The sequence below is a fragment of the Leptonychotes weddellii genome, chromosome 6 (genome assembly GCF_054177405.1).
Source record: "Leptonychotes weddellii isolate Sample4059 chromosome 6, ASM5417740v2, whole genome shotgun sequence".
NCBI lineage: Eukaryota > Metazoa > Chordata > Mammalia > Carnivora > Phocidae > Leptonychotes > Leptonychotes weddellii.
Genome location: NC_138374.1, coordinates 64,916,349 through 64,941,534, shown reverse-complemented (window position 1 = coordinate 64,941,534; position 25,186 = coordinate 64,916,349). Strand labels below are relative to the sequence as shown.

At 41.7% G+C, this 25,186-nt stretch overlaps 1 protein-coding gene and 1 long non-coding RNA gene across 7 annotated transcripts in view; both read left to right on the top strand.

The window, feature by feature from the left end:
* Positions 1–1,932: 1,932 nt before the first annotated feature.
* The window catches only part of TARBP1 (tRNA guanosine 2 -O-methyltransferase TARBP1), an 85,550-nt gene continuing 62,296 nt past the window's right edge, over positions 1,933–25,186 (top strand). For 2 of the 6 annotated variants that reach the window (XR_014146342.1, XR_014146341.1), the window contains exons 1-10: positions 1,933–2,906; positions 7,957–8,054; positions 9,415–9,484; positions 11,616–11,764; positions 12,673–12,725; positions 14,410–14,513; positions 17,540–17,675; positions 18,281–18,377; positions 19,725–19,814; positions 24,679–24,820. Coding sequence is in view for 4 of the 6 variants with exons in the window: in XM_081824296.1 (XP_081680422.1) it covers positions 1,970–2,906; positions 7,957–8,054; positions 9,415–9,484; positions 11,616–11,764; positions 12,673–12,725; positions 14,410–14,513; positions 17,540–17,675; positions 18,281–18,377; positions 19,725–19,814; positions 24,679–24,820 (1,876 nt within the window). In the remaining 2 variants the exon portion in view is untranslated. The remainder of the gene's footprint in view (positions 2,907–7,956; positions 8,055–9,414; positions 9,485–11,615; positions 11,765–12,672; positions 12,726–14,409; positions 14,514–17,539; positions 17,676–18,280; positions 18,378–19,724; positions 19,815–24,678; positions 24,821–25,186) is intronic. The other 4 variants (XM_081824298.1, XM_081824296.1, XM_081824299.1 and 1 more) reach the window with 4 other exon arrangements.
* On the top strand, positions 2,925–5,610 carry LOC145722231 (uncharacterized). The gene is made up of 2 exons (XR_014146347.1): positions 2,925–4,282; positions 4,468–5,610. It is a non-coding gene; the product is annotated as an uncharacterized LOC145722231 (long non-coding RNA).

Genomic DNA, 25,186 nt, shown 5'->3' with positions numbered 1-25,186 from the left:
CAATGAGTATGTTTTTAATAAGTCATTTTTTAAAACTGAGGTAAAGCTTACATGCACTGAAATGCCTAGATTTCAAGGATTCATTTCAAGGACTTTTGACAAGTGTGAAACCTGTGTGACTAACTCCCTAATCAAGAAGGATATTTCCATTACCTCAGAAAGTTCCCTTGTGTCCTGTTCTGTTTTAATCTCCACTTCTATAGGCAAGTACCATTCTCATTTCTACCCAAAAGATTACTTGTGTCTATTCTTGAAATTCACATACATGGAATCATGCAGTATGTAAACTTTGTTCTCTGGCTTCTTTTGTTCAACATAATGTTTTTGAGATTTATTTATATTGTTGCACGGATTAGTAATTCACTATTGCTGAATAGCAAGCATTATTATATGACGAGATCACAATTTATCTATTCCTCCATTGATGGACATTTAGGTTGTAATAAACTTTTGGTTATAACGACTAATGTTGGCAAAAACATTCCTGTACAAGCATTTTTGTCGTAATATGTTTTCATTTGTTTTGGGCAAATATCTAGGAGTGGAACTGCCGAGTCATAAAGTAGGTGCACTTTAACTTCATTAGAAACAGCTTTCCAAAGTGAGTGTACCATTTACACACCCACCAGTAATGTATGAGAGTTCCAATGTTCCACATCCTTGGCTCTTTTCAATCCTTAAAATTTTAGCCTTTCTAACAAGTGTGAAGTGGTATCTCTTTGATGGTTAATTTGCATTTCTCTAACAACGAATATTGAACACCTTTTCAGAGGTCTGCTTTTGCGTGTCTTCATTTGATAAGTGTCTGCTCCGAGAGTTTTGTCCATTTTTGTTTGATAGGTACATGAAAATGTATGCTGAGGGAAACTGATATTTACTGGCATATTATATGTTGAAGGCAATTGATATTTATTCTGAGTGGGTTTACAACAGAACCATTTATGCATTCGTCAATGAAAAACTGAATGAAAGATGGGGAAAAAAATCTTGGCATCTGTGATGTCCGGTAACTTTAAATTTAAATACCTTTATATAAAATCCAAAATATAAAAATGACTTTAAATTATATAAAAGTAACCTTAACTAAAGTTAAACTTTAAATTATACCTTATCAAATATGTTTATTACATGTCAGACTCTTTGAAGGTAGGATAGTGTCTTCTCCATTGACTACGGGAGACATCTTTATGGTTAGAAGGCAAAGAAAACCCATGTCACAGATTCAGTTTGCCTGGGATTAAGCCAGGAACCAAACCATGCTAGCGTGAGGCTTCGATTTTGTATGTAGCAGTAGATGATGTCACAAACAGAAAATACAGGGATGGACAATTTTTGAGATTGCACAGGGGAACACAAGCACTGTGTAAAGAAACATCTGCATGTTACAGTCCGCTTTGGGCACTGACTGCAAAGGCTGAGGTGGGCCTCTTTTCAGCCCTGCCCCTAACACATAGCTAAAGTATTTTTCAGCGCCTCTGAACCATTCTCACGTTTTCGGTTTTGTTTTTTTTTTTTGCAAGTGTCCGGAATCCATTTCAGACCCACTGTGTCAAGCTCTTTGTTGGGGGTGCCGGCCTGTGCCTTTTTGAAAATAAGCCTCTAGGTGGCTGTGAAGTGCACCTAGGTGTACCTCGGCTCTCCCCCTCCCCCGCTCACAGGCTCCCCTATTTGATTTAGGGCCTTGGGGCAGGCCAATCTCCAATTAGGAATTGATGGAGTTGATGCACTTGCTACAGTAACGTTTAACAAGGGGCACCTTTCTTGTAAAAAATAGTAAGGGAGGGGCAAAGAGGGATCAGGTTGCAGGCCGTGAAATGGGCAGAAACCCAGGGCGCGCTGAGCCGTACCAGGGCCCGGCTGCAGGACCCCTCCCTGCAGGCGTGCGCCCCGGCCAGCCGCGCACGCGCACGCACTCGCGCACGCCGGCACCTCATTTGGGCGCCGGGTGTCGGCGGCGCGCGCACGGCAAATGGAGTGGGTCCTCGCGGAAACGCTGCTATCGCAGAGCCGGGACCCCCGGGTCCTGCTTGGGGCGTTGTGCCGCGGGGAGGCGTCCGCGGAGCGCGTGGAGACGCTGCGCTTTCTGCTGCAGCGACTTGAAGACGAGGAGGCGCGCGGTGGCGGCGGGGGCGCGGGCGCGCTCTCGGAGGCGGCGCGCGAGGTTGCAGTCGGGTACCTGGTGCCGCTGCTGCGGGGCCTGCGCGGGCGCCCGGCGGTCGGTTCGGACCCCGGCCCGCCGGCCCGCCACCACCCGCGCGTGCTGAGGGCGGCGAGCGCCGCTTTGCGCTCGTGCGCCCGCCTCGCCGGGGGCCCGCAGCTGGCGGCCGCCCTGGCGGAGGAGGCGCTGCGCGACCTGCTCGCCGGGGGGCCCGCGTCCGGAGCCGAGGCGGCCGTGGAGGTGCTGGCGGCCGTCGGGCCCTGCCTGCGGCCCCGCGAGGACGGGCCGCTGCTGGAGCGGGTGGCGAAGGCCGCCCTCGCCCTGGCGCTGGGCGCCGACAGGGACCGGGATGAGGCGGGGCCCGCGGAGGACGCGGCGGCGCTGGCGGCCGGGAGGCTGCTGCCGGCGCTGGGCCAGTGCGGTGGGGCGGTGCTGCGGGTCGTATGGAGCGGGCTGGTCGCGGCCGGGGCGCCCTCGGAACCGGACTGCGTCAGGCCGCAGCTGCTGGTGCTGAGCGCCCTGGCCGAGAGGCTGCTGCCCGAGCCCCGCGCCGACCGTGGTCCCGGAGCGGGCGAAGAGGACCCCGACGCGCGGCGCTGCTGGCGCTTCTGGAGGACGGTGCAGGCGGGGCTGGCGCAGGCCCAGGACGCCCTGACGCGCAAGCGAGCGCGCTACCTGCTGCAGAGGGCGGTGGAGGTGTCGGCGGAGCTGGGGGCCCACTGCACCTGCGGCCCCCAGGCAGGAAACGGTACTTGCGTCTTGGCTTCCGGCCCAGCCCCACTTGGCTTTGGGTGGTGGTGGTGGGGGTGGTGACGGGGGGCGGGGGCTCCTGCTTCCAAAAACCAGCTCTCCGCCATCCATATCTAGTGGGTATCCGTTAACCTTAAAGCCTGGAAACCCTGGGAACCTCGCCTCGAGGGTGTTCTCCAAGTGACCCAAATCACTGCAGCTGAGAACAGTCAGCGTTTCTTTCTGACCCAAAGCAGGGCGGAACCCTGCACCTGTGGAATAATTAGGAACGTGACTGAGCCCAAGCAGGATTTTACAGCCCAAATTTGAGCGATCTCGTGGTAGGTTCATCCTAATAGGAAGGAATGGTTAGCTTCCATCAAATTGCAAGAAAAATTATTTACTTGTATTGACCAGTGGATTGAGTTTTGAACGTTAGAATTCTGTCCTAGAAATCATCACATTCTTTGGAAATTTCCCTTGGCAATTCTCTCATTCGGGACTAAAATTTGTTAAATGTAGGGTCCTTAAGTCGACCTTTTGAGGGTATTTTTGCTATTGATTTAATAGGTTGAGTCCGATTTTTAGTAATTTTTTTTAAACCTTTTGAGACTATGCTTCCTCCTCCTCTATTAAAAACAAGAGTGGCCGAACTAGCAAGGACTCCCTTCAACTTGGTACTTACTGTTGATTGGTTTGTTCACTGCAATGTGTGAAAGGGCGCTTCAGTCATCTTTCTGAGCTGTCCAAGACCAAAATAGAATGATTCAAAATTGTCCCGATACAGAGAAAATTTCTACCTTTTCAACTGTAGCCGCCTCTTACTGGTAAGGGATTTTTGTTTGTTTGAAGTTGTGAGTAGATTTTCATGTTTGTCTAAAACGTTAGATAGTAAATATTTTGTCAGTCCTCAAATTGGTGATTATCCAGCGAGAGTTTTCACTGGACCCTGGGATCATGACTTGAGCTGAAGGCAGACGCTTAACGACTGAGCCACCCAGGCGCCCCTGGAGCACACATTTTAAATGACCGAAATTAAAGTCATTTATTTCAAAGAGTCGTTCTGCAGAGTTTTAAAGATGAACAATAGTCTTTGCTCCTTGCCCACCCCTGGTTTGCCCCCGCAGAGAGCGACCACTTGTACCTCTTTTAGCTGATTATTTTGGTACTTGTCTTCCAATAATCTGGGTAAATCAACATCATTTGCCATAGTTATACTTCGGTTAAATGTGAGTTCAGCCTTTACAAAGTTATGACTGAAGATGTTCTTCACAGGTGACCTGTGTAGTACATTATGGTGATTTTTTTTCTTCTTGCAGGTTTTTCCTGGAATTATGTCATTTGCAGATTTGTTTGGTTCTCTCTATCAGTAATTCAGCCTTAAAGTGTTAGCTAGTAGTCTAAATTTTTTTTTTTTTTAAAGATTTTATTTATTTATTCATGAGAGACAGAGAGAGAGAGAGAAGCAGAAGTAGAAGCAGGCTCCCAAGGAGCAGGGAGCCCGATGCGGGACTCGATCCCAGGACTCTGGGATCATGACCTGAGCCGAAGGCAGACGCTTAACCGTCTGAGCCACCCAGGCGCCCTAAATCTTTTTTTTTTAAGATTTTATTTATTTATTTGAGAGAGAAGGAGAGACAATGAGAGAGTACAAGTGGGGAGAAGGAGAAGTGGGCTCCCCACAGAGCAAGTAGCCCGATGTGCAGGACTCGATCCCAGGACCCTGGGATCATGACCTGAGCCGAAGGCAGATGCTTAACGACTGAGCCACCCAGGCGCCCCTGATATGTTTCTATTTCTTTTATTTCCATCTGACCCTTAATTTCCATTCCCTTCCATTCCCATCTGTTTATACAGGTTGTCTACCTTTTCCCGTAGATCCTTTAACATGTGAATCGTAGTCCTGTATTAGTCCTCTGCATGGGCCATCTTGGAGTTTGTTTTTTTTTATTTCTGGGCAAGGGGGTCACTCTTTAGTAGCATGAAGTAGATCTTTATGTCTAGAGATGAGCGCTCCTCTTCTGTGAGGCCGTTGGTATTGGGGCTTGGGTCACACTAGTTTATGGTGAAGCTGGATTTGGATCTTGTTGCTGCTGTGGTTGTGGGGTGTTGCTACCTCGTGTTCAGTGGGAACCCAGGAGTCCCTAAAGGTTTTTCCTCAGTGTTGTTGTTTTCTGAAGCCGTTGATGCTCACACCACAGAGTTCCCTCACCCTCTTCTGTGGTGGCTGCATTCTGCTCCTATCTGTGGTAGGTCTTGACTGCTGGTTTCCTGCCCTCCCCCCACTGCTTTGTATCAGTGCAGGACTCTGGGCATGAGGGGGTTTCCTCCTGTCGGTGCAGGGTTAGGCGAGCAGGTTTTCTCTCCATCCCCTCGGGTGGCCAACGTTTGCCTGGTGTCAGGGCCAGGACAGGTTTGGGGATGTGGCAGGGTTTTCTCCAGGGGCAGACAGCTTTTGTCTCCTGTTTGAGGAGGGTCCTGGGTGCAGACAGGCTTCAGCAGTTGACCACCACCTTGTACTCCTGTAGGGCTGGGCTGGGCTGCCCCAGTTAGTCCCGCTGTCCTCTCAGACCTATGTGGGCCCTGCGTGCATGTGCTCCAAAGTTTGCGTTTCCCACAGTCTTTCTCAGATCACCTGGGGGTGCCTAAGGAAACGAGCTGGTGAGTGGTTGCAGACTCCCTTGGGGTTCCCAGGGTTCTAGGCTGTCAAAACTAGCCCACAGCTCACCTTGAAAAACTCAACAAACGTTCATTGTTTTTTTCTTTTCTTTCCTTTTTTTTTAAAAAAAATTATATTTTAGAGTAAGAGAGAGAGAGTGAGCAGGGGGAGGGGGAGAGAATCAGACTCCGCACTGAGCACGGAGCCCAACATGGGGCTAGATCCCAGGACGCTGAGATCATGACCTGAGCTGAAACCAAGAGACGGACACTTAACCAACTGCTCCACCCAGGTGCCGCTCCTTGATTTTTTTAAACTACTTTTTGGTGCCCACGTCTTCTTCCTGCACTTGGCCAGAGGTAGATTCAGTTCGTGTGTCCTGTGTGTTCTCGGAGAGAGGCTTTCTGCCCTTTGGAGTTCCCATCCCCTGGAGGCATTGTAGTCTCAGCTGTCAGGGGGTTAGGACTGTGTGTATTGTCCAGGCTTTTCTCTTTGTCAGTTTGGCAGGAGTGTTCTTTTGTAGCTTTCTCTGTCCTAAGTGGAAACTGAGACCAAGCGTGTCTAAATGCCTTTGTTTTCCCATTCCATTTGATTTATGGTCTGGTGGGGGATAGAATTCTAGCGTGGAAAACGTTTCCGTTCAGAACTTTGAAGGCTCCGATCTATTGTCTTAGAAGCTCGAGCTTCCAGTCTTGCTGTTGAGCCGTGTGAGAAACCGTTGCGAATCGTGTTTGTTTATATGTGCTCTGTTTCTTCTGCATGGAAGTCAGTGGGGACTGTGCCCCATCATTCTCAAGTTTCACAGTTTTGGTACCGGTCAGTTTTCATCCTTGCGTTGGGCACTCGCTGGACCTGGTCCATCTGGAAATCATGTTCTTCGGTTCTGGGAACTTTTCCTGAGTTACTTTCTTTGCTCCCTTCCTCTCTGCTTTTCTGTTCTCTTGTTGGATAGCGAAGCTCCTGGACTGGTTTATCAAAGCGTCTTTTCTGTCCTGTTTCCTATGATTTTTGTCTCTTGGTTCTATTTCCTGGGTGACTCCCTCAACCTTATTTCCAGTCCTTTGAGTTTCTGGTTTTTGCTATCCAATTTTTATTCTCGTGAGATCTTTTTTGTTCTTGTAATGTCCCCTTATTAATCGTATCCTGTTGTTATGACAGCATGAGGTTTTCTACCTCTGGCTTAGTTTTGTTCTCCAAATTTCCTGTTTGTTTTGGTCTTGATCTTCAATGTGGATGTTTCCCCAGATGGCTGGTGATCCTTAGATAACTGTTTATATTTAAGAATAAGGAATCAATGGGGCACCTGGGTGGCTCAGTCGGTTGAGCTTTGACTCATTTTCTTCTCAGGTCATGATCTCAGGGTCGTGGGTTCGAGCCCTGCTTCAGGCTCTGCGCTTGGCAGGGAATTTGCTTGAGGATTTCTCTTCCTCTCCCTCTGCCCCTCCCCTTGCTCGCTCATGAGCTCTCTCTCTTTCTCTCAAATAAATAAATAAATCTTTAATTAAAAAAAAAATAATGAACCCCAAATCAAGTTTAAAGCTCTGAACACATAAGTGGTGCTTGCTGACTGAACTTTACTGCGAGGTGATCTGGCCAAGCCCCACAGTATTGGGTAATCTCTGATGGCAGTATTTTCTTGGGCTGGCCAGATTCCACGGAGACCTTCCAGTCTGCTGCCGCATAGTGAAGAACTGGCCAGCATTCTGGGACCTGAGGGGCTCCTGTGGTGGAAGGGGTTCACTTACTCCCGACCCTGGTAGGGTCCAGTGCATCTCAATCCAGAGACCCACAATTTTACCTTCTCCAGAGAATAAATTCCAGTATTTTTCCTGCTCAGAGCATAGGAAAGGGCACTGAAGATCTGTTTCTTAAACACACCAAACAAAATTCTTTTTAGTTTAGCCTTGCTGTTCACCTCCACTTACAGAGTAACTTTTGCTGCCAGTTCCTTAGGTCTGGTTCCAGTGTAAATCCGGTTTTTTCTTGGCTTTCCATGTGCCACTTTATATTCACTTTTCTTGAGTCTGCTTGGCTTTTCTCTGATTTTCAAACTAAGTTTCACTGCTGTTGTCAGCTCCCCTGTTTTTGCCATTCTTTTGGGTTTTTGCCTTTGAAACGTCCTCGACTGTTATAATGAGGTTCTTAGGGAGAGAAAGTGGGGTTTACGTGTTCAAATCCATGATTCTTACCAAGAACTCTAAAACAGTAATCTTAATTAAAAGGAAAAAAAAAAACCTTTTGAGATTCTTGTTAGCCCAAGCCTCCTATCTAGGCTTTGATACAGGGACACTCTCCATTATTAGAGAATACAGTATTTGGTAATACTGGCATTATTTTAAAAATGATTGTCATTAAGAAACTTATGAAATCTACAAAAGAGGAACTAATTTTCCTTTTTAAACCATATCAGGCCCAAGTCTGTTTTGGTGGTCTGAGAAGAAGAAAGATGAGCTTCTAAAGTTTTGGGAAAACTATATTTTAATTATGGAAACTCTAGAAGGAAATCAGGTAAGTGTTTTCATATTTTAACAAATCCTGTGTAGATGCAGTTTTAATTTTTTTTAATCAGTCTATAAAAGCAATGCAGAAAGACCAATTTGGATAAAGCATAATAGGATACAAATGTACTTTGTTTTCTGGCATAAATGCAATTTAAAACTGAATGTTAACTCAGGAAATTAAAGCATACTTCTAATTGACTTAAATTATCCCTCAAAAAGTTTTAGTCTTACTTGTTCTTCCCTTGACATTTACTTCTGAAGTGTTAGTTTTTAGTTTCTCAGCATTATGAATAATCTTCAAAGAAATACAGACTTAGGAAAATGTTACTTAAGGCAATTTGAGGTAAGTTGTTAAGTAAATAATTGCCCTGTCTGCCTCCCTCCCTTCCTATTTTCGTTCTTAGGGCTGTGTGTACTGGTCCTGCAAGTGGAAACGTGAAAAATCATTTTCATTTAACTTTGAATTTGTTTTTGTAGAATTTTTAAGTTGAGCGGAATCTCTTAAGATGACCTAATCTAGTACAGTGGTTCTCAAACTTTAACATTCCTTAGAATTACCTAGATGGCTTGTTAAAGTACAGATTGCTGGGTCTGGTCCCCAGAGTTCCTGATTCAGTAGGTCTGGGGGCGGGGCCTGAGAATTCGGGTGTTTCTCAAGTTCCCGGATGATGCCTCTGCTGCTCTGGGATCACTCGTGGAGAACCCGTGGTGGTGCAGGGCCTCCCAGTCTGTCTGCTGCAGACCTCTGAGGGGCTGGCTGTCTGGGTACTCATTGTTAGCTATCACCCCAAGTGTGCACCAGGCATTGTTGGACTGAAATAAAGAATTACGATGTGCTAAATGTGCATGAGGAACAAAGAAAGCATTTCCAAATTCAAATACGCTTTTATGGTTTTTCTTAATCAGATACCTAAGACCCCTATAATTTATTTAGAAACTCTAATTTACCTATTTTACCTACAGTAGTCTGGCCCTACTCTACACGTGTGGCCTTAAACATCACTTGAGTGCCTCAAGGGATTATTATTTTTTTTTTTTTGCCCTCTTTGTAATCTGTTGGTATTATCAGCCCTACCTATTTCCCAGGACAGTTGAGGATTACATGACATGATTTTTGATACTCACTGTACACATGTGACATTCTTGTCACTGTGTCCTAGGTCGTATTCATTAGCTTTGTCACACTCAGTCTCATAGACCGGAATTTGTAGGATATAAAAACTGGGAAAATTCAGGTACCTTCTGTGTAGTAGGGCTGCTATTGTACAATAGATGAAAATAAGTTTCATCTGAATTTTTAAAGTTTTAAAGTTCATCTTAATTTTTAAAGGTTTTTATTTCATGTGGTTTTCTGTTTTTGTTTTCAGATCCACGTTATAAAGCCAGTTTTACCAAAGCTAAACAGTCTATTTGAATATGCAGTGTCAGAAGAAAACGGTAATGGTTACTTGTATTTTGATTTTTATACATTTACAGCTTTTTTCCTCCCCCCTTGATTTTATAACTAACTTTTAGGCATTATAGAGAATTTGGAAAAACCATCAAAGTGTAACAGAAAATATGCATCTGCTGCCACCAAGAGAACAGCTGTTAACATTCCAGATACATGCCTTCTGGACTGATCGTTCGTAAGGTTCTGTCTTACTGAGCAGTGTGTCCAAATGCGCTTACCTGTATCCTTGATCTTTGAGAACATACCTTTAAATGGTTGCGGAGTGTTCTGTAATTTAGCGGTATGGTTAACGTTGTAAACTTCTGCTCACGGAACATTTCAAACATTTACAGAAGGAGAGGAATATGTAAAGTGAGCCTCACCACTCAGCGTCAGCAGTGACCGGCACGTGGCCAGTCTGTGCCCCTCAACCCTCTGTAGCTTCCCCCACTGCCTCCTCCCCGCCATTGACCGTGAAGCATTCCCCTCCCCCCCGCCGCCCCCACTGCCCACCACAGTAGATCCTGTTGTCTGAAATCATTTGAGTATATGAGTATACACTCTTTAAGAGATAAGGCCTCTTTAGGAATGTTTTAATGATGGTGTGCTCTACATTGTTAATAATGGCTCTTTGGTATTATATATTTTACTGCTTTCCATTCTTATTCTCTTTCTGTTTCATTGTTACTTTTTTGGGATTTCAGTTATTATTCTGTATCTTGGACTTTTTAGGAAGATTTCCAAGGTATAGTTTTAAGTATGGTTTTTAAGCCTTTAATCAGCACTGTGTTTTGAGAGTTTTTTAGGAGAGAGAGAAAGAAACTGGAGCTTCCTAAAATTATTTTGTGAGACTCTGTTTCTATCAACAAAACAGCCAAATGCAGGCTGACAGTGTTTTGTATGCATATGAATGATAAACTGCTGTATTATCGTGTTTATCCGTGAGAATTAACCTGGGTAAATGGGTTTTAGTGCCTACTCCAGATAATTACAACTTTAATAGTTAGACCCCTAGGAGTTGAGCTTTATCCAGTCGAGTGCTGTTGTTGTTTTCTGATACACTGGGATTTTTCACAGACTGTAAGAATCTATAGTTACCTGGGGCTAGAATTTAATTGAATCCTGTTGTGACTTCACTTATGCATTTACTATTAAGATGATTCTCTTATTACCACGTTTTGCCCACAGCTCTTGGCAAACCAAATCAAATAGCAGTGACAGGTTTGGAAAAATTACCATTGCCAAAGCATTGAACAAGCAAGCATCTTGGTGTAAATTACAAATAATGGACCAATTCATTTCTAGAATGCCATGAGTTAAAAATGCTGAATAATTTTTTTCTAGAAGAATTAAAAGATATTTCAAAAGAGTTAAAAAATATCTCTGAGGTACATATTTATTTTGTTTTGGGTTTTTTTTTCCCCACTCATTTATAAATTTAGTAGAAATTCATTTAGTGTCCAGTAGATGCTAAGTGCTAGGGATAAAGTGGGGAGACATGTGTACTACTTTTCACTTAATTTTTGTCTCTTCCATGAAAAAAAACCAACAAGGGACTGAACCAAACAAGGGACTGAAATAGAATATACTGTGAGTGAGGCCATCCCTTAGGGTGGTCAGGGAAGGCCCACCTCAGGAGTGACGTTGGAGCTCAGAGTTGAGACGGCAGCATGTAAGAAGCCTGAGGTGGGGCGGAGGACCCAAAGGACCAGCGTGGCACAGGGTGGTGGCTGTGGGAGGCTGGGGTGGCGTTGGCATTGTTCTCGGGGTCACTTCATGCCTTGTTCAGATTTTCTTCCGAGAGTATGAGGAGCCATTCAAGGGTTTTAAGCAGAGGAGTGACAGTCTCAGATTTCTGTGGGAAAAATGGATGGAAGTAGGGTGACAGAAGGGTTGTTTGAAATCACCCCAAATCTGAAGGTCCAACCCATGTGCATGGGGCAACAGTTAACTTGTGTGCGCTGTGGTAGTGGTAAAGTGGCTTGCTGTCTTTCTAAATGAGACTGCCTGAGTCTCCTTGAGCTGTAACCTCACTGTATGTTAGAACGAAGTCAGCGTGCTCTTGTGTGACTGAAGTTGATGTGGAGCAACAGAGCGTGAGAATCAGTGTCAGCGTCACGTGCTCTATCTCCACAGGGTGTTGGCTCTTTCACCCGTCCTGGCATATGTGTATTTATAAAAGAATGTTTGAAAGTGAAAATAAAATCCTGACCAAAGAAGGTGTCATCCATTTTTTGGAGCTGTATGAAACAAAGATTCTTCCATTTTCACCAGAATTTTCTGAGGTAATGAGGCCTTTTGCTTCCCCCTTACTCTCTTTGTCAAGAGATGAGAGGTAAAGACATTTGTTGCATCATAATGTGATCTTCAAAAAATACATACTAGGGCTCTCAGAGCAAGTGACATTTTATAGATTTGCATAATGATGCTATTTTCACAGGTCTGAATCTCTGAATTACTGCTGTTTGTTGAGTGATGCTCCTCCCCCAGTTCTGAGCCAATGAATTATTGTTAGCTACTGTATTAAGCAGAGATTGCCTTTTGAGCTACATTTATTAGCATCCATTTGTCAGAAATCACACAAAGCAGAGACTGAGAATTACAGCTGGGATTTTAAGTCTTGTAGTGCCAGTGAGTCACATGATCGCTTAGGGTAATTTACCCGCATTTACAGGGACCCTACGAAACCTTCCTAACTGATGACATGCTGTCGTGTTTTGATATGTATCATTTTCCACATTCTCCTGTCCTTCCTGCACTTCCTAGACACATGCTTTTTTGACCCAGTGTCTTGTAATATTTTTGAAGATACAATTTTTTCCCGTTTTATTTTCCAGGCACAGGGGCTCACATTTTCTCTTGCGTATCTATCTCTTTTGGTTTGTCCTTGTAACTACGCTTATTTTTCACCATGTATTTCTTCTTTGGGCTCCTTTCCTTCCTTGCTGGCCCTATATGATCTCTCTTCCTCAGTTTTTATCAGGTGGGAAGATTCTGTACACATTTTGTTGTAGCGGTGGAGTTAAGGTACCCTCCATTATTAGCCCTGAGTTAGCCCACAGTGGAAGAGGTCAGCTTTGCTCAGCACAGCTCTCCTGCAGCCCTGCTGGGATATGCAGCTAAGGCAAGCTGACTTTTCAAAGTTGCGACTGTAACTTAACATCAGTTACATTTTTGTTTTGTTTTGTTTTAGTTTATTATTGGACCATTAATGGACGCACTTTCAGAGAGCTCTCTGTACATCAGGTAAACAAACATTGTGTTATCTAACAGCCGTGTAGTAATATGTCCTCGATATAGAAATGTAATGTGTTTGTGAAATAGGACCAGGCTGTTTAATGCATTTCGTACATCACACGTGTTGCCGAATAAACATTCAACTTTTTCTTACTATGAAGTCCCTTTTGTGTGTTATTCTTCTTGCTCTTCTTCTATTGGTTCTATCAAGTGTTCCCTTTTTTTGTGTTCTTTCTTACCTTGAACCCTTCCACTCTTGGGGTTTATGGAAAGTAGATCTCGCCGAGCTTACTTGCTTCCCCTTGCTCTGACTTCAGCTCTCCTGGAAGTTGTAGTGCCGTTGGCTGACCGTAACCAACACTCTAAACTGGTTTCCTTTTTTTTTTTTTTTTTTAACTTTTTATTTTGACTTAAAAGTTGTGAGGATAATACAAAGAATTCCCCTGTACCTTTCATCCACATCCCCCCCGATGTCAGCGTGTCACCACGTTTGCTCAGTCGCCCTTTCTCTCCCTGTGGGTGCACGTCGGTTCCCCAGCTCTGTCTGCTGAGCAGACTTGCTGATCTGTGTCTGTTTCAGGGTCCGTCTGTCCATCCATGTGAAAAACCCCGAGGTCACAGCAGTACCTCCGATTCCAGCCCAGTGCCACAGGGCTCACTAACCGTGCCCTTATCTAGATCTGACAGAGGCTGCTGCTATCGCGAATAGGTCACTTCTTGCCCCTCCTCCTCTGCAGTCAGACAGCGAGGAGGGTGAGTCAGTGCTGTGCCGTAGCCTCGTGTTTTGAGCGTTCTCCGTACTCTTGAATTACACCTTCACAGTGGTCCCCTGCCTTTGAGCTTAGGTGGTCTTTTGAATACTGATGAGCTAAACGTATACTTGCAAGTCTTCTGTTCAGTATACCTCTAAAGAGACAACCCCCCCATTGCCAGTTTCTTTAAAACGTTTAAATTAGTTTGTGCTAAGTTATACTAATATTTAATCCTATTTAATAAATACTGAAAGAGCAGGGCAACACTTGATTTGCCAATTAGTTTTCAAATAACTCATTACTACTGAATAGTTCTGTGAAGCAGTTAGACGGCTGGAGAGCAGTAAAACCTACTTGGTGCCTCTAAAAGAGTCGACAGACACATTTGTTATGAAATGCCTTCAGTTTTCTCGCACTCTCATGTGTTCAATTAACAGATAATGTTCCTGGTGGAAGCGTATAGCAGGAAAAAAACATGACTTTAGTAGATGTTAACAATTAAGTGTTCTTGCAAAAGTCATTAATTACTCATATATGTTTTTCTATGAATGTTATTTCTTTTATTTATACTTAAAGATTTAAAATCATTAGATTATATGTTGGAAACAATAAAATATGATTGAAAATGATCACTTTTTTAGACTTTTTTAAGATGATGCCATTTTAGCAAGATTCATAGTGTGTGTCAAGGAAAGTATCATAAAAAGGAAATCCATGTCTACTTAGTATGTTACGATACTAACTCATGTCCATTTTCCTAGAAGATCCTGATGTTTTTGTATTCAGAAGGATTTTCAGAATTTCACTGAAGAATAAAATGCGGGTTCAGGAAAAGATGTTCTGATTGTTATTGAAAGACTTTTGAGCCATAGTTCATTTAGTTTCAGTATACTTATTTGTAAATTTTAAATATTTGTTTTTTTCCCCTCATTTGTCTATAGGTCCCCAGGCCAGCTGATAGGAAGTGGTTCTCCATTGGGATTGAAATTACAGAAGTTTTTAGTCACTTATGTTTCTCTTCTTCCAGAAGAAATGAAGAGTATGTGTCAGTAAAGAGTTTTTTAATTTATTAGCTTTAAAATTTTTAGTATATTGGTGATAAGCGCTATCCTATGACTATTATAATCAGTATTGTCAAAATAGTTTTCTTTTTCGGGAATATACGTATTTTGTCAGAATTATACAGGCGTTAGTTGTAATTGGGTACACACTTTTGCCTTTATACAGGAGACTTATTACCGGTATTGGCGTGAGGAGCATGGAAGTCATTTCAGGATGTGTGCTGCCGTTGGCCATCTTTTCTAGTTTTCTCTATTTGCTTTCCAAAAATTAGTGTAATTGGTTGAAGAAAGAGACACCTGGGTTTAGGAAAAAGTTGTAAACAGAATATCCATTGTGGCAAAACTGCCCCTCTGTAGATAGGAACTTGACAGGTAAACGAAAAATATACTTGCTTTATGTAGACCTTGTATCTTAGAAACACCTACTTCTTCAGATTGGGGATTTATTTTCCTTTCTGATGAGTTAAGTTGGTAATCAAAGAGCAACACCCAGTGTTACTTTGTTTGTTGAGCAGCAGAAGGACTTAACTCTACTTCCTGGGTCCTTTTTTCCCTCGTGGCTTTGTGGCTTATAAAGCGATCCTGGGTGTGAAACAGACACACATTTCCTTTTGTATTTCGTCTGCAAACAGGGTGAAACAATGACCAGTGGAACTATCTACTCAGAAGTCAGGGATGAAAAAGTATCTCAACTTCAGGTTTCTAGAAAATTGGCTCTTTTGATTACTTTTTTAAAAAGTTAGTTCATTGAGAAGGTCCACTCAGATGTTCTGTAGTTTGCCAGAAGTCAGAAGTGTAAGCCGTCTGGGGGTTGCTTTGCTGACCATGTTGGCACATCCCGGGTCAGCAGTGTGGAGAGCGAGAGGATGGTGGTAACACCCCGGGGTTTGAACGCCTGCTGTGCGTGGCCAGGGCCAGCACGCAGTGGACGCTCGTAAGTGTGTTGAATGAATGTGAAGTGGAAGCTCAGCCCCCGCCATCTTCCCGGTGCCATGAGTGAGACGTTAGGCAGAAGTGGGAACTTAATTAGTCCATCAGAAGAGAGGGCAAGTAAAATGTGTACTCAGTTTTTGCTAGTAGATTTTTCAGTCAGCAGTTTCCAGTGAGTATCTTAAATGTTTTGTGCTAGGTACTTAGAAGATATAAAATACGTGGTGTTTTATAAATAATATAAAATACTGTTTTATAAATAAAACACAAGCTCCTTTTAGGAGCTTCCAAGGATTTCTTAAGTCATTCTACGGTGATGATCTGAGGAAACCGACATCGTCACTAGTTTCATGACTTGAGGGTCTTTAAGAAATGACATATTAGCAGAGAAGGCAGAACGGAGCACCGGATGTTGGAATCTCAAGATAGAAAATTAGTGACTAGATCCATGGTAGGTAAGAAATAGCGTATGAGAAGGAGCTAATGTTATTGTACGCAGATACCAGAGGCCAGTTACCATCAGTAATTCTGACTGTTTTTCTTTAACCTCTTCAACAGAGGACTGGTTCTAACAGTAAAAAAAATTGATCTTACACCTTAAACTTCTTTTTTATTACAGCCGCATGGTTATCAGAATCTCTACAATATAGGGGTGCCTGGGTGGCTCAGTCGGTTTAGCGGCTCCCTTTGGCTCAGGTCATGATCCCAGGGTCCTGGGGTCGAGTCGCACATCGGGCTCCCTGCTCGGTGGGGAGCCTGCTTCTCCTTCTCCCTCTGCCTGCTTCTCTGCCTGCTTCTCTGCCTACTTGTGCTCTCTATCTCTCTATCAAATAAATAAATAAAATCTTTAAAAAAAAAAAAAAAGAATCTACAATATAGTAGAGTACTTATCTTACAGGAATGAGATTGAAATAGAATTGATTTTTTTTCTTTTTTTTCCCAACAGGTTTGTTGAGCTATAATTCACAGACCATAAAACTCATCCTTTTAAAGTGTTCGTTCCATTGGTTTTTAGTACATTCACAAAGTTCTACGACCATCACCACTAATTCCAGAATATTTTCATCACTCGCAGAAAGAATATTTTCATCACCCATCATCGATCCCTTTCCATTCTCCTTTCCCACCAGCTTCTGTCAGCCACTAAATCTCCTTTCTCTGCAGATTTGCCTATTTTAGACATTTCATGTAAATGGAATCCTATAATATGTGGCCTTTTAATTTATGTCTGGTTTCTTTCACTTAGCATGTTCTTAAGATTCATCATCCATGAATGAGTCATCCAGTAATGATCCATGTCAGTATTTCATTCTTTTTGTGGCTGAAAAATACTCTACTATTCAGATATCACACGTTTTATTTATCCATTTAGCAGTTGGTAGACATCTGGATTGTTTCCACTTTTGGTCATTATGAAAAATGCTACTGTGAATATTCACATACAGGTTTGTGTATGCACATATGCTTTCAGTTCTCTCGAGTGTATACCTAGGAGTGGAATTGTTGGCTCCAAGGGTAGTTCTTGGTGTAACTCAGTTTAACTCGTTAACTGTTTTCTACACTGGTGCGCCATCTTGCCGTCCCACCAGCAGTGTATGAGAGTTCCAATTTCTGTCTATCCGTGTCAGCACTTGTTAGTGTCTATCCTTTTGATGACAGCCATCCTTGTGGGTGTGAAGTTCTATCTCATTGTGGGTTTTTTTTTAATTTCAGTTAGCCAACATATAGTACATCATTAGTTTTTGGTGTGGTGTTCAGTGATTCATTAGTTGCGTGTAACACCCAGTGCTCATCACATCATGTGCCCTCCTTAATGCCCATCACCTGGCCACCCCATCCCCCTACCCCCCTCCCCTGCAGCCACCCTCAGTTTGTTTCCCCAGAGTTCAGTCTCTCTCATGGTTTGTCTCCCTCTCTGATCTCTGCCCATTCGGTTTTCCGTCCCTTCCCCTGTGGTCCTCTGCGCTTTTCTTATATTCCGCATATGGTTTTTGATTTGCATTTTCATACCTTTTAACGATGTTGGGCAGCTTTCTGTGTGATTCTTGGCAACAGTGATATTTTAAAACCTTTCTTTCAGGTAGTTTCCTATTAAAGTTTATTCAGAAGATGACAAGTAGACATTGGTGTGCCATTCCCATTTTGTTTCTGTCTAAGGCTTTGGCAAATGTCCCAAGATGTAAAGCCCTGGGTATAGAAGGGCTTCTTGCTCTCAGGTAATTTACTCTGTGTTCACATATGTTCATATGTTCACATAGGGTTATCTGCAGTAACTTTCCATCAGTAAATTTTGTTTCCCCCTCTGCTTTAATCTGTAGTGAGTGGTTTTAGTTAATATTGGCATTGGGATTTGAGCACTTACTTTTGAGCTCTTAGTTTTATATTAAGAAGTAAAACGTCTGTTTATATGGTTGGACTTATTTTGGTTTATGAATTACTAATTTATATATGTGCCATGATACATGCTATTGGATTTTGATCATTTTAAAACAAGGCCAATAAGGTTTTCTTAAATTACATTGATATGTAGAAAACTAGAGAGAAAATATCAAACAGTAATATTGATTGCAAAGTATTTCAAAAAATGTAAAATTCTTATTTTAATAGTGTCTTAATTACAATCTTTTGAAAGAGATATATTTCATATTAAAATTGAGCTCTACCAGAGACCTTAATGGGAAATAATAGCCTTGAAGGTGTACTAACAGTGACTTTCTACATTGGGAATTGTGGACACTGTAAATCAGCTTGTCAGTATTTACAAGTTATCGGGATTGTCTTTGGGAACATGGAAATGCATGTTTTTGTTTTTTGATGTCAGGGATGTTCTTCAGTGCACTATGATCACCCATCAGATTCTACTGAGAGGGGCAGCTCAGTGCTATCTTCTTCAAACAGCTATGAATTTGGTAGATGTGGTAAGTTTATCTTTTTTACTCAAGATACTTCAGTTTACAAGTCTTTCTCTGTGAATAAGTGTGCAAAAACGTGTCGACGTAGCAGGCCTGTGATGCTGTCATTATAAAGCCCTGTTCGTGAGGTCGGCTGGCCCTTGCTGGAGGGCAGGAACATGGATTCCGGGAGGGTTCGCCCTGTGGTAACTAGGAAGAGTGATGGACTATGCCCGGTGTTTACACAAAGAGTGTGGTTTTTACTAACACCTGCTTTCCTTCTCGGAGCCTGGAATCTTGGTAGGTGCTCAGCAGGGGTGCCTGTAGGACCAACTCCCAGTAAAAACCCTGAGCCGTGAGTCTATAACGAGCTTCTCTGGTAGACAACAGTTCACACACTATCACGGCTTGTTGCTGGGGGAATTAAACCCATCTTGGGTGACTCCACTGGGAGAGGACTCTTGGAAGCTTTTACCTGGTTTTCTCTATACTTTTTCTGCACATCTTCCTGTAAATTGATTTTCAAGGAGTCTGTAGTTTCTTTTTTACAGAGCCCCTTCACTACTATTGCTGAGAATAGGGGTCAGCAAACTTTTTCTGTGAAGGGCCAGAAAAAGTCCATTTTTTAAGGCTTTGCGCATCCCATGGTCTCTGTTACAACTACTTAAAAGCTGCCATAGGGGCGCCTGGGTGGCTCAGATGGTTAAGCGTCTGCCTTCGGCTCAGGTCGTGATCCCAGGGTCCTGGGATCGAGTCCCGCATCAGGCTCCCTGCTAGGCGGGAGCCTGCTTCTCCCTCTGCCTCTGCCTCTCTCTCTCTCTCTCTCTCTGACTCTCATGAATAAATAAATTAAAAAAAAAAAACTGCCATAGACAGTTTATAAATAAAGTGGCTATGTGCCACTAAAACTTTATTTACAAAAGAGCTGTGAGTGGTTTTGCCGACACCTGGCCTAGAACAAGGTACCTTAATTCAACATGTACAGGCTTAAGGGAATGAAAAGACTTCTGTGGTTTTCATAAGACGGGGTCATTTTCATGGCTTTGAAAGTAAGCTTCACTTTTCAACTTAAGTAATTTCTTATAGAATGTTTTTGTTTTTGCTTTTAGACTCTGACCATATTGTCTCTTGATCATAAGGAACATAGACTTAGAAAATAATCTTTCATTTTATATAATAACATATTGCTTGTAGTCAATATCTTTTCTAAAGTTGAATTTTTTTTTTAAAAAAAGCTTTCTTTTGATTTAACTAGTAATATTCTACTTTAAATGGTATGTTAGTTTGCTTTTACAGTGATTTCATTTTATTAAAAATTTTTAAGTAATTTTTTTAAACTGCCCTGACACCCTCCCCCTACTTACCCCCTTGTAGGAGAAGGTGTCACTTTCAGATGTTTCAACTTTTCTCATGTCTCTGAGACAAGAGGAGTCCTTAGGACGAGGAACCTCATTGTGGACAGAGGTGAGATGGAAAATAATTTAATGATAAATCTTTGAAAAGTTATAAAAAATTGTTTTCTAATTGAACTCACTAGTCACTTATGTAAAATATAGTGATGGCTTTGTTATCTACCAACAGAGGTTTTTAAATACTGTATATTTGCTTTGAGTGAACCTAAGTAATAATGCTACTAAGAATCTTATGGGGAGACTGGAGAATGTTTGGGATAGAGACAGACTTAGAAGAGAAGGTAGTGCTCGTGGGCAGATCTCGATTCTGGATGAGATGGATCAGGAGTAAGGATGACGTTAGACTCAAAAACAGTGACACAGACCTTCTCTTTCTGGTTTTTTCTGTTAATGGCACTTGCGTCTACCTAGTTGCCTGAGTCTGACATTTTGGTAATTCCTGATTCTTCCTGACTTTATGCATCAAACCCATCATGAAATCCTAAACGCCTTTCCCCCTCTGCAGCCGTTGCTCTCGTGGAGACCCTGCACTAGTGCTGTTCCCCCACGATGGTCCTGCAGGCCCACTGGCCTCACGGGGCTGCTCTTCTGCATGGGGTCATCGGGGGTCTGCTTCCTCCTCTCTGGAGCTCGGTTCCCGCTACTCCTGTTAGCTCTTACCCGTCGTATAGCTGGTTGAATTCTGATCTGTGTCCACTACAGCTTATGGTTTTTGAGGACGGGGCTTTTTTAAAAAAGAATTCTATTTCTCCAGTGCCTAAGAGATCACAAAGGGCAAGGATGTGAGTATTTCTTTTAGAAGGCAAGTCCATCTGTGTACGCACAGAGGGAAATGAGAAATCCGCTTGAACTGTGTTAAAGTAATTCAGGTGTGAAATCATAAGGGCATAGAGTAGGGTAATGGAGGGAATGAAGAAAAAGAAAATTGGGGTCTTTAAAAATTAGAATTTGATTTTATTTTCTTGATCATAATGCATCTAATTAGGTGGAATCTGAAAAATACAGAACCATATAAAGAAAATAAAAGTCACCTGTAATGTCTATGATCAAATTAAATCCAGATTTTTTTGGCTTAATTATTAATTTGTTCAGTACACATATTCTCTGTCTTGCTTTCTCACTATATAGGCTTATATTTAAAATGATATATTGACGTGTATGATTTTGTAAACAAAGTAACGAACAGTATACTGTTCCAAATTTTATTTTTCATCTTCACATACATTTGAGCATTTTAATATGTTGCTAAATCTCCACTATGTAATATTTAAAAATTCAGTCGATTAAATATTTTAGAATTTATTCAGTCAGTTCCTTTTGTTGGACTTTTGTCTCAGATCTTATCATTTCATTTGGAAATATGTGCTGCTAAAAGATAAAGACTTTCAAAGGGCCTAAATAGGCTCTTATCATACCTAAAAAATGTTAACGATCATTTCTTGATTTCAGATATTTGGTATTTAAATTGCTCCAGATGTCCAATAAATGTGTTTGTTCTTTGCATTTTGTTCATATATTCAGCTTTGTTCAAGTATTCAAATGAGGTCTATTCATTGCATTGATATGTCTAGTTTGTAAATTGTGGTTAATCATCTGGAATTTATTTCGGTATATGGTATGAGCTGTGAGGTTTCATTGAGAAAATGCATGTGAAGATGTTTCAGACTATGCTTGGTCCACACGGAGCCTAAGCACACTCTACCATTATGGTCTTTTCCCCTTTGACCAGCCAGATGTTGTTTTATTGTTTGTTAGCAAGCAGCCCCCCTAGATTTCCTAATTTGTTCTCCTGATTTTCTCCGTTCTCTAATTCAGTAACTTGTCTTGATAGTTTTCCTTCTTTTTAACTTTCTTTTGGTATGTTTGCTTATCTCTTTATGTCTTCATTCTTTGAAAACATTCTTTGGACACCTTGTACACAGCAGGCTCTGAGCTGAGTTTCGGGAATACGTGGTCAGCAAGGTAAACATGGCCGCTGTCTTCAGGAAGCTTACGTCTGGTGGTTCATAGCTGAACCCAAACTTTAATTCTTTTGGTTTAAAAATAGAAGCAGGCACACGCACACGCACGCACACACGCACACACACGCGCGTCCCTTAGTGTCTAACTTGCAGTGTAGTAGTGTTCTCATTATCGTGTAAATCTCTATTATGTTGAATCATATAAGATCATTGGTATTTAGTCACTTTTAACCTGAGGAAATGGCAATTTCATGTAGCTCAAGCTAAGTAAGTTTTTAAATTAATAGACTTTATTTTTCAGAGCAGTTTTAGGTTCACAGAAAAATTGAACAGAAAGTACAGAGAGTTCCCATACACCTCCTCATCCCCCCACCCCTCTATTATTAACATCTTGCACTAATGGGGCACACCAGTTAGCTTTCACTGCCCTAGAAATCCCCCCCTGCTCCACCGATTCATCCCTCTCTTCTCTCATGCCACCTCCCCCCACCCCCAAACCCTTGGCAACCACTGATGTTTTCTCTGTGTCCATGGTTTTGTGTTTTCCAGAATGTCATATAGTTGGAATCCTATACTATGAAGCATTTTTTGATTAACTTCTTTCACTAAGAAATAGGCATTTAGGGTTCTTCCAAGGCTTTTCATGGCTTGATAGCTCATGTCTTTTTATCCCTGAATAACATTCTGTTGTCGGATGTACCACTGTTTGTTCATTTACGTCCTGAAGGACATCTTCATTGTTTTTAAATTCTGGCAATTATGAATAAAGCTGCTATAAACATTCACATACGAGTTCTTGTACGGACATAACTTTTTAACTCATTTGAATAAATACCAAGGGGCACAGTTGCTGGATTATATGTTAAGAAAATGTTCAGTTTTTTAAGGAGCTACCAAATTGTCTTCCAAAGTGGTAGCACCATTTTGCATTCCCACCAGCAGTGAAGGAGAGTTCCTGTTGCCCCACGTCCTTGTCAGTATTTGGTGCTGTCAGTGGTTTGGCTTTTAGTCTCTGTGAGGTGTGTAGTGGTATCTTGTTTTAATTTGCAATTCTCTAGTGACATATGATATTGAGCATCTTTTCATATACTGTTTGCTCTTTGTATATCTTCTTTGGGAGGTGTTTGTTTAGATCTTTTGCCCATTTTTTAAAATCGGGTTGGTTGTTTTCTTAATGTTAAGTTTTAAGAGTTCTTTGTATGTTTTGAACCAATAATTTACCAGATATGTGTCTTTTGCAAATATTTTCTCCCACTCTGTGGCATCTTCTCCTTGTGTTGGCAGTATGCAAATAAACTTTTGAGATTTGTCTTTTAACGGGAAATCAAGGGAACCTGTCTCCCAGAGACTGCTAGGTAGATGCCATTTTAAGCCATAATTCTGACATGAAAACTCTTTGGAGAGAAAACGTTCAGAATCTTGTGACAGATTTGATAGAAGAAACAAATATGAATTTGAGTTTACTTGTCAGTTTTGTTATAATAGGATCGTGCTTGTGGAAATGCATGATTTGTAAAACCTCACACATCTTTTTTTTTTTTTTTTAAAGATTTTATTTATTTATTTGAGAGAGAGAATGAGAGACAGAGAGCACGAGAGGGAAGAGGGTCAGAGGGAGAAGCAGACCCCCGCTGAGCAGGGAGCCCGATGCGGGACTCGATCCCGGAACTCCGGGATCATGACCTGAGCCGAAGGCAGTCGCTTAACCAGCTGAGCCACCCAGGCACCCAAACCTCACACATCTTATAGCAATAGTTCAGAAACTTAGTCTGGCCAGTTTGAGAGAAATATAAAGAAAAAGTATATCCTGTCGAAAGATCAGTATCCTGGCTGACCTTACAGTTAGATTTTATGATGATCCAACTTGATAAAGACCTACACAGAGCAACTTCTTTAGTATTATTGAACTGCTCATTCATTGGCACTGATGGGATGTCAGTTAATCTTGACTGATTCATTTGTTCATCAAGTTTGTCTTTGGTCAAGTGATGTATTATTGTCTCCTTATATGTAATTTTGGTTAACCCTAATGCAAGGAATACTTTTTTAAAAATTCTTTTTAGAAAGACTTATTCATAATTATTTACTTCGTATTTAAATTCATATGTTGAATTTGTACAGTAAGAGATATGCTATGAAAAGAAAACTGAGAACGTAATTCAGTTTCAAAACAAAATTCACAATTACATGTGACCAAAGATGAATTTTGGAACTTTTAGTTTTGCAAATCTTCTAAAAGTTGCAACAGAGAATGACTAGTATTTCTCTTTTTAGTTAATATATTTTAAAATGCACATATGATAGAAAGTAGACTTGTGAGGAGGGTAGGAATTTTAATTATAATTAATACAAAAGCAGACATATCCTTGTTTTAGTATGGGAAGCAGAAATGAATTTTAATTTAATTTAGGGTTGTAATTTGGTTTACCTAATGTGTCAATTTTCACAGAGATGTTCTTTAGAAAACCTTATTAAAATGTGCACTATATATTAGGTACTTTAAAAATTCTTGCCTATAAATGAAGTTTATACATTCGTGTGTAGATACACACACACACGTATATATATGGATACACATTTTTTTCTATCTGCACTGTCTGTAGAACTCAGTCATGCCTAAATGTTCTATTACTTTGTTGTGTTCAGATTTTTTTTTAAAGATTTTATTTATTTGAGAAAGAGAGGACATGAGCGGGGGGGGCGGTGGGGGCGCAGAAGGACAAGCACACTCCATGCTGTGCTGGGAGCCCAACCCCAGGCTCGATTCCAGGACTCTGAGACCATGACCTGAGCCGAAATCAGACACTTAAGTGACTGAGCCACCCAGGCGCCCCTGTTGCGTTCAGATATTTAAATTCACTTTATCGTGGAAGAAAGAAAATTGACTTAGGGAAATTAGAAACCCTTTGCTCAGTTAGGTTTTTAAGATAAAGTAATAACTATTTTCTTTCCTAGCTCTGTGATTGGTTGCGTGTTAATGAAAGCTGTTTTAGGCGAGCCTCAGCTTCTATCTCCATTGGACTTCCTGAGACATCCTTTTTAAATGCTTACGTGAAGAACCTAGTTCAAGAGTATATTAAGTCACCTGCTTGGGAAAGTAAGTAAGTCTGAAATCATTTATATGGATTGATATCACCAAATTCTTTTCAAAGAACTTTTAAGTAGTTTCTCCAGTCCAGATATAAGCTTAACCAAACGTGTGCCAATTTACTGATATCAAACTCGTATTTTCAGCCAAATAATGTGAATAAAGGGAATGTAAAAATATGTTTCCTAACTTGTACTTTATCTGGTCTAGGACTTGAGATTTTAAACTATTTTTGTATGTTTTAAGAAACTAGTAAGTTGCCAGAGTAGGAATTGGACAGAAACAAATTTATTCTACAATCATTGAATCTTCGCAGGCTAGATACCGCAGATGTGTTTTTAAAGCCTCTGCAAGTGGAAATATTTGTAGATAAAT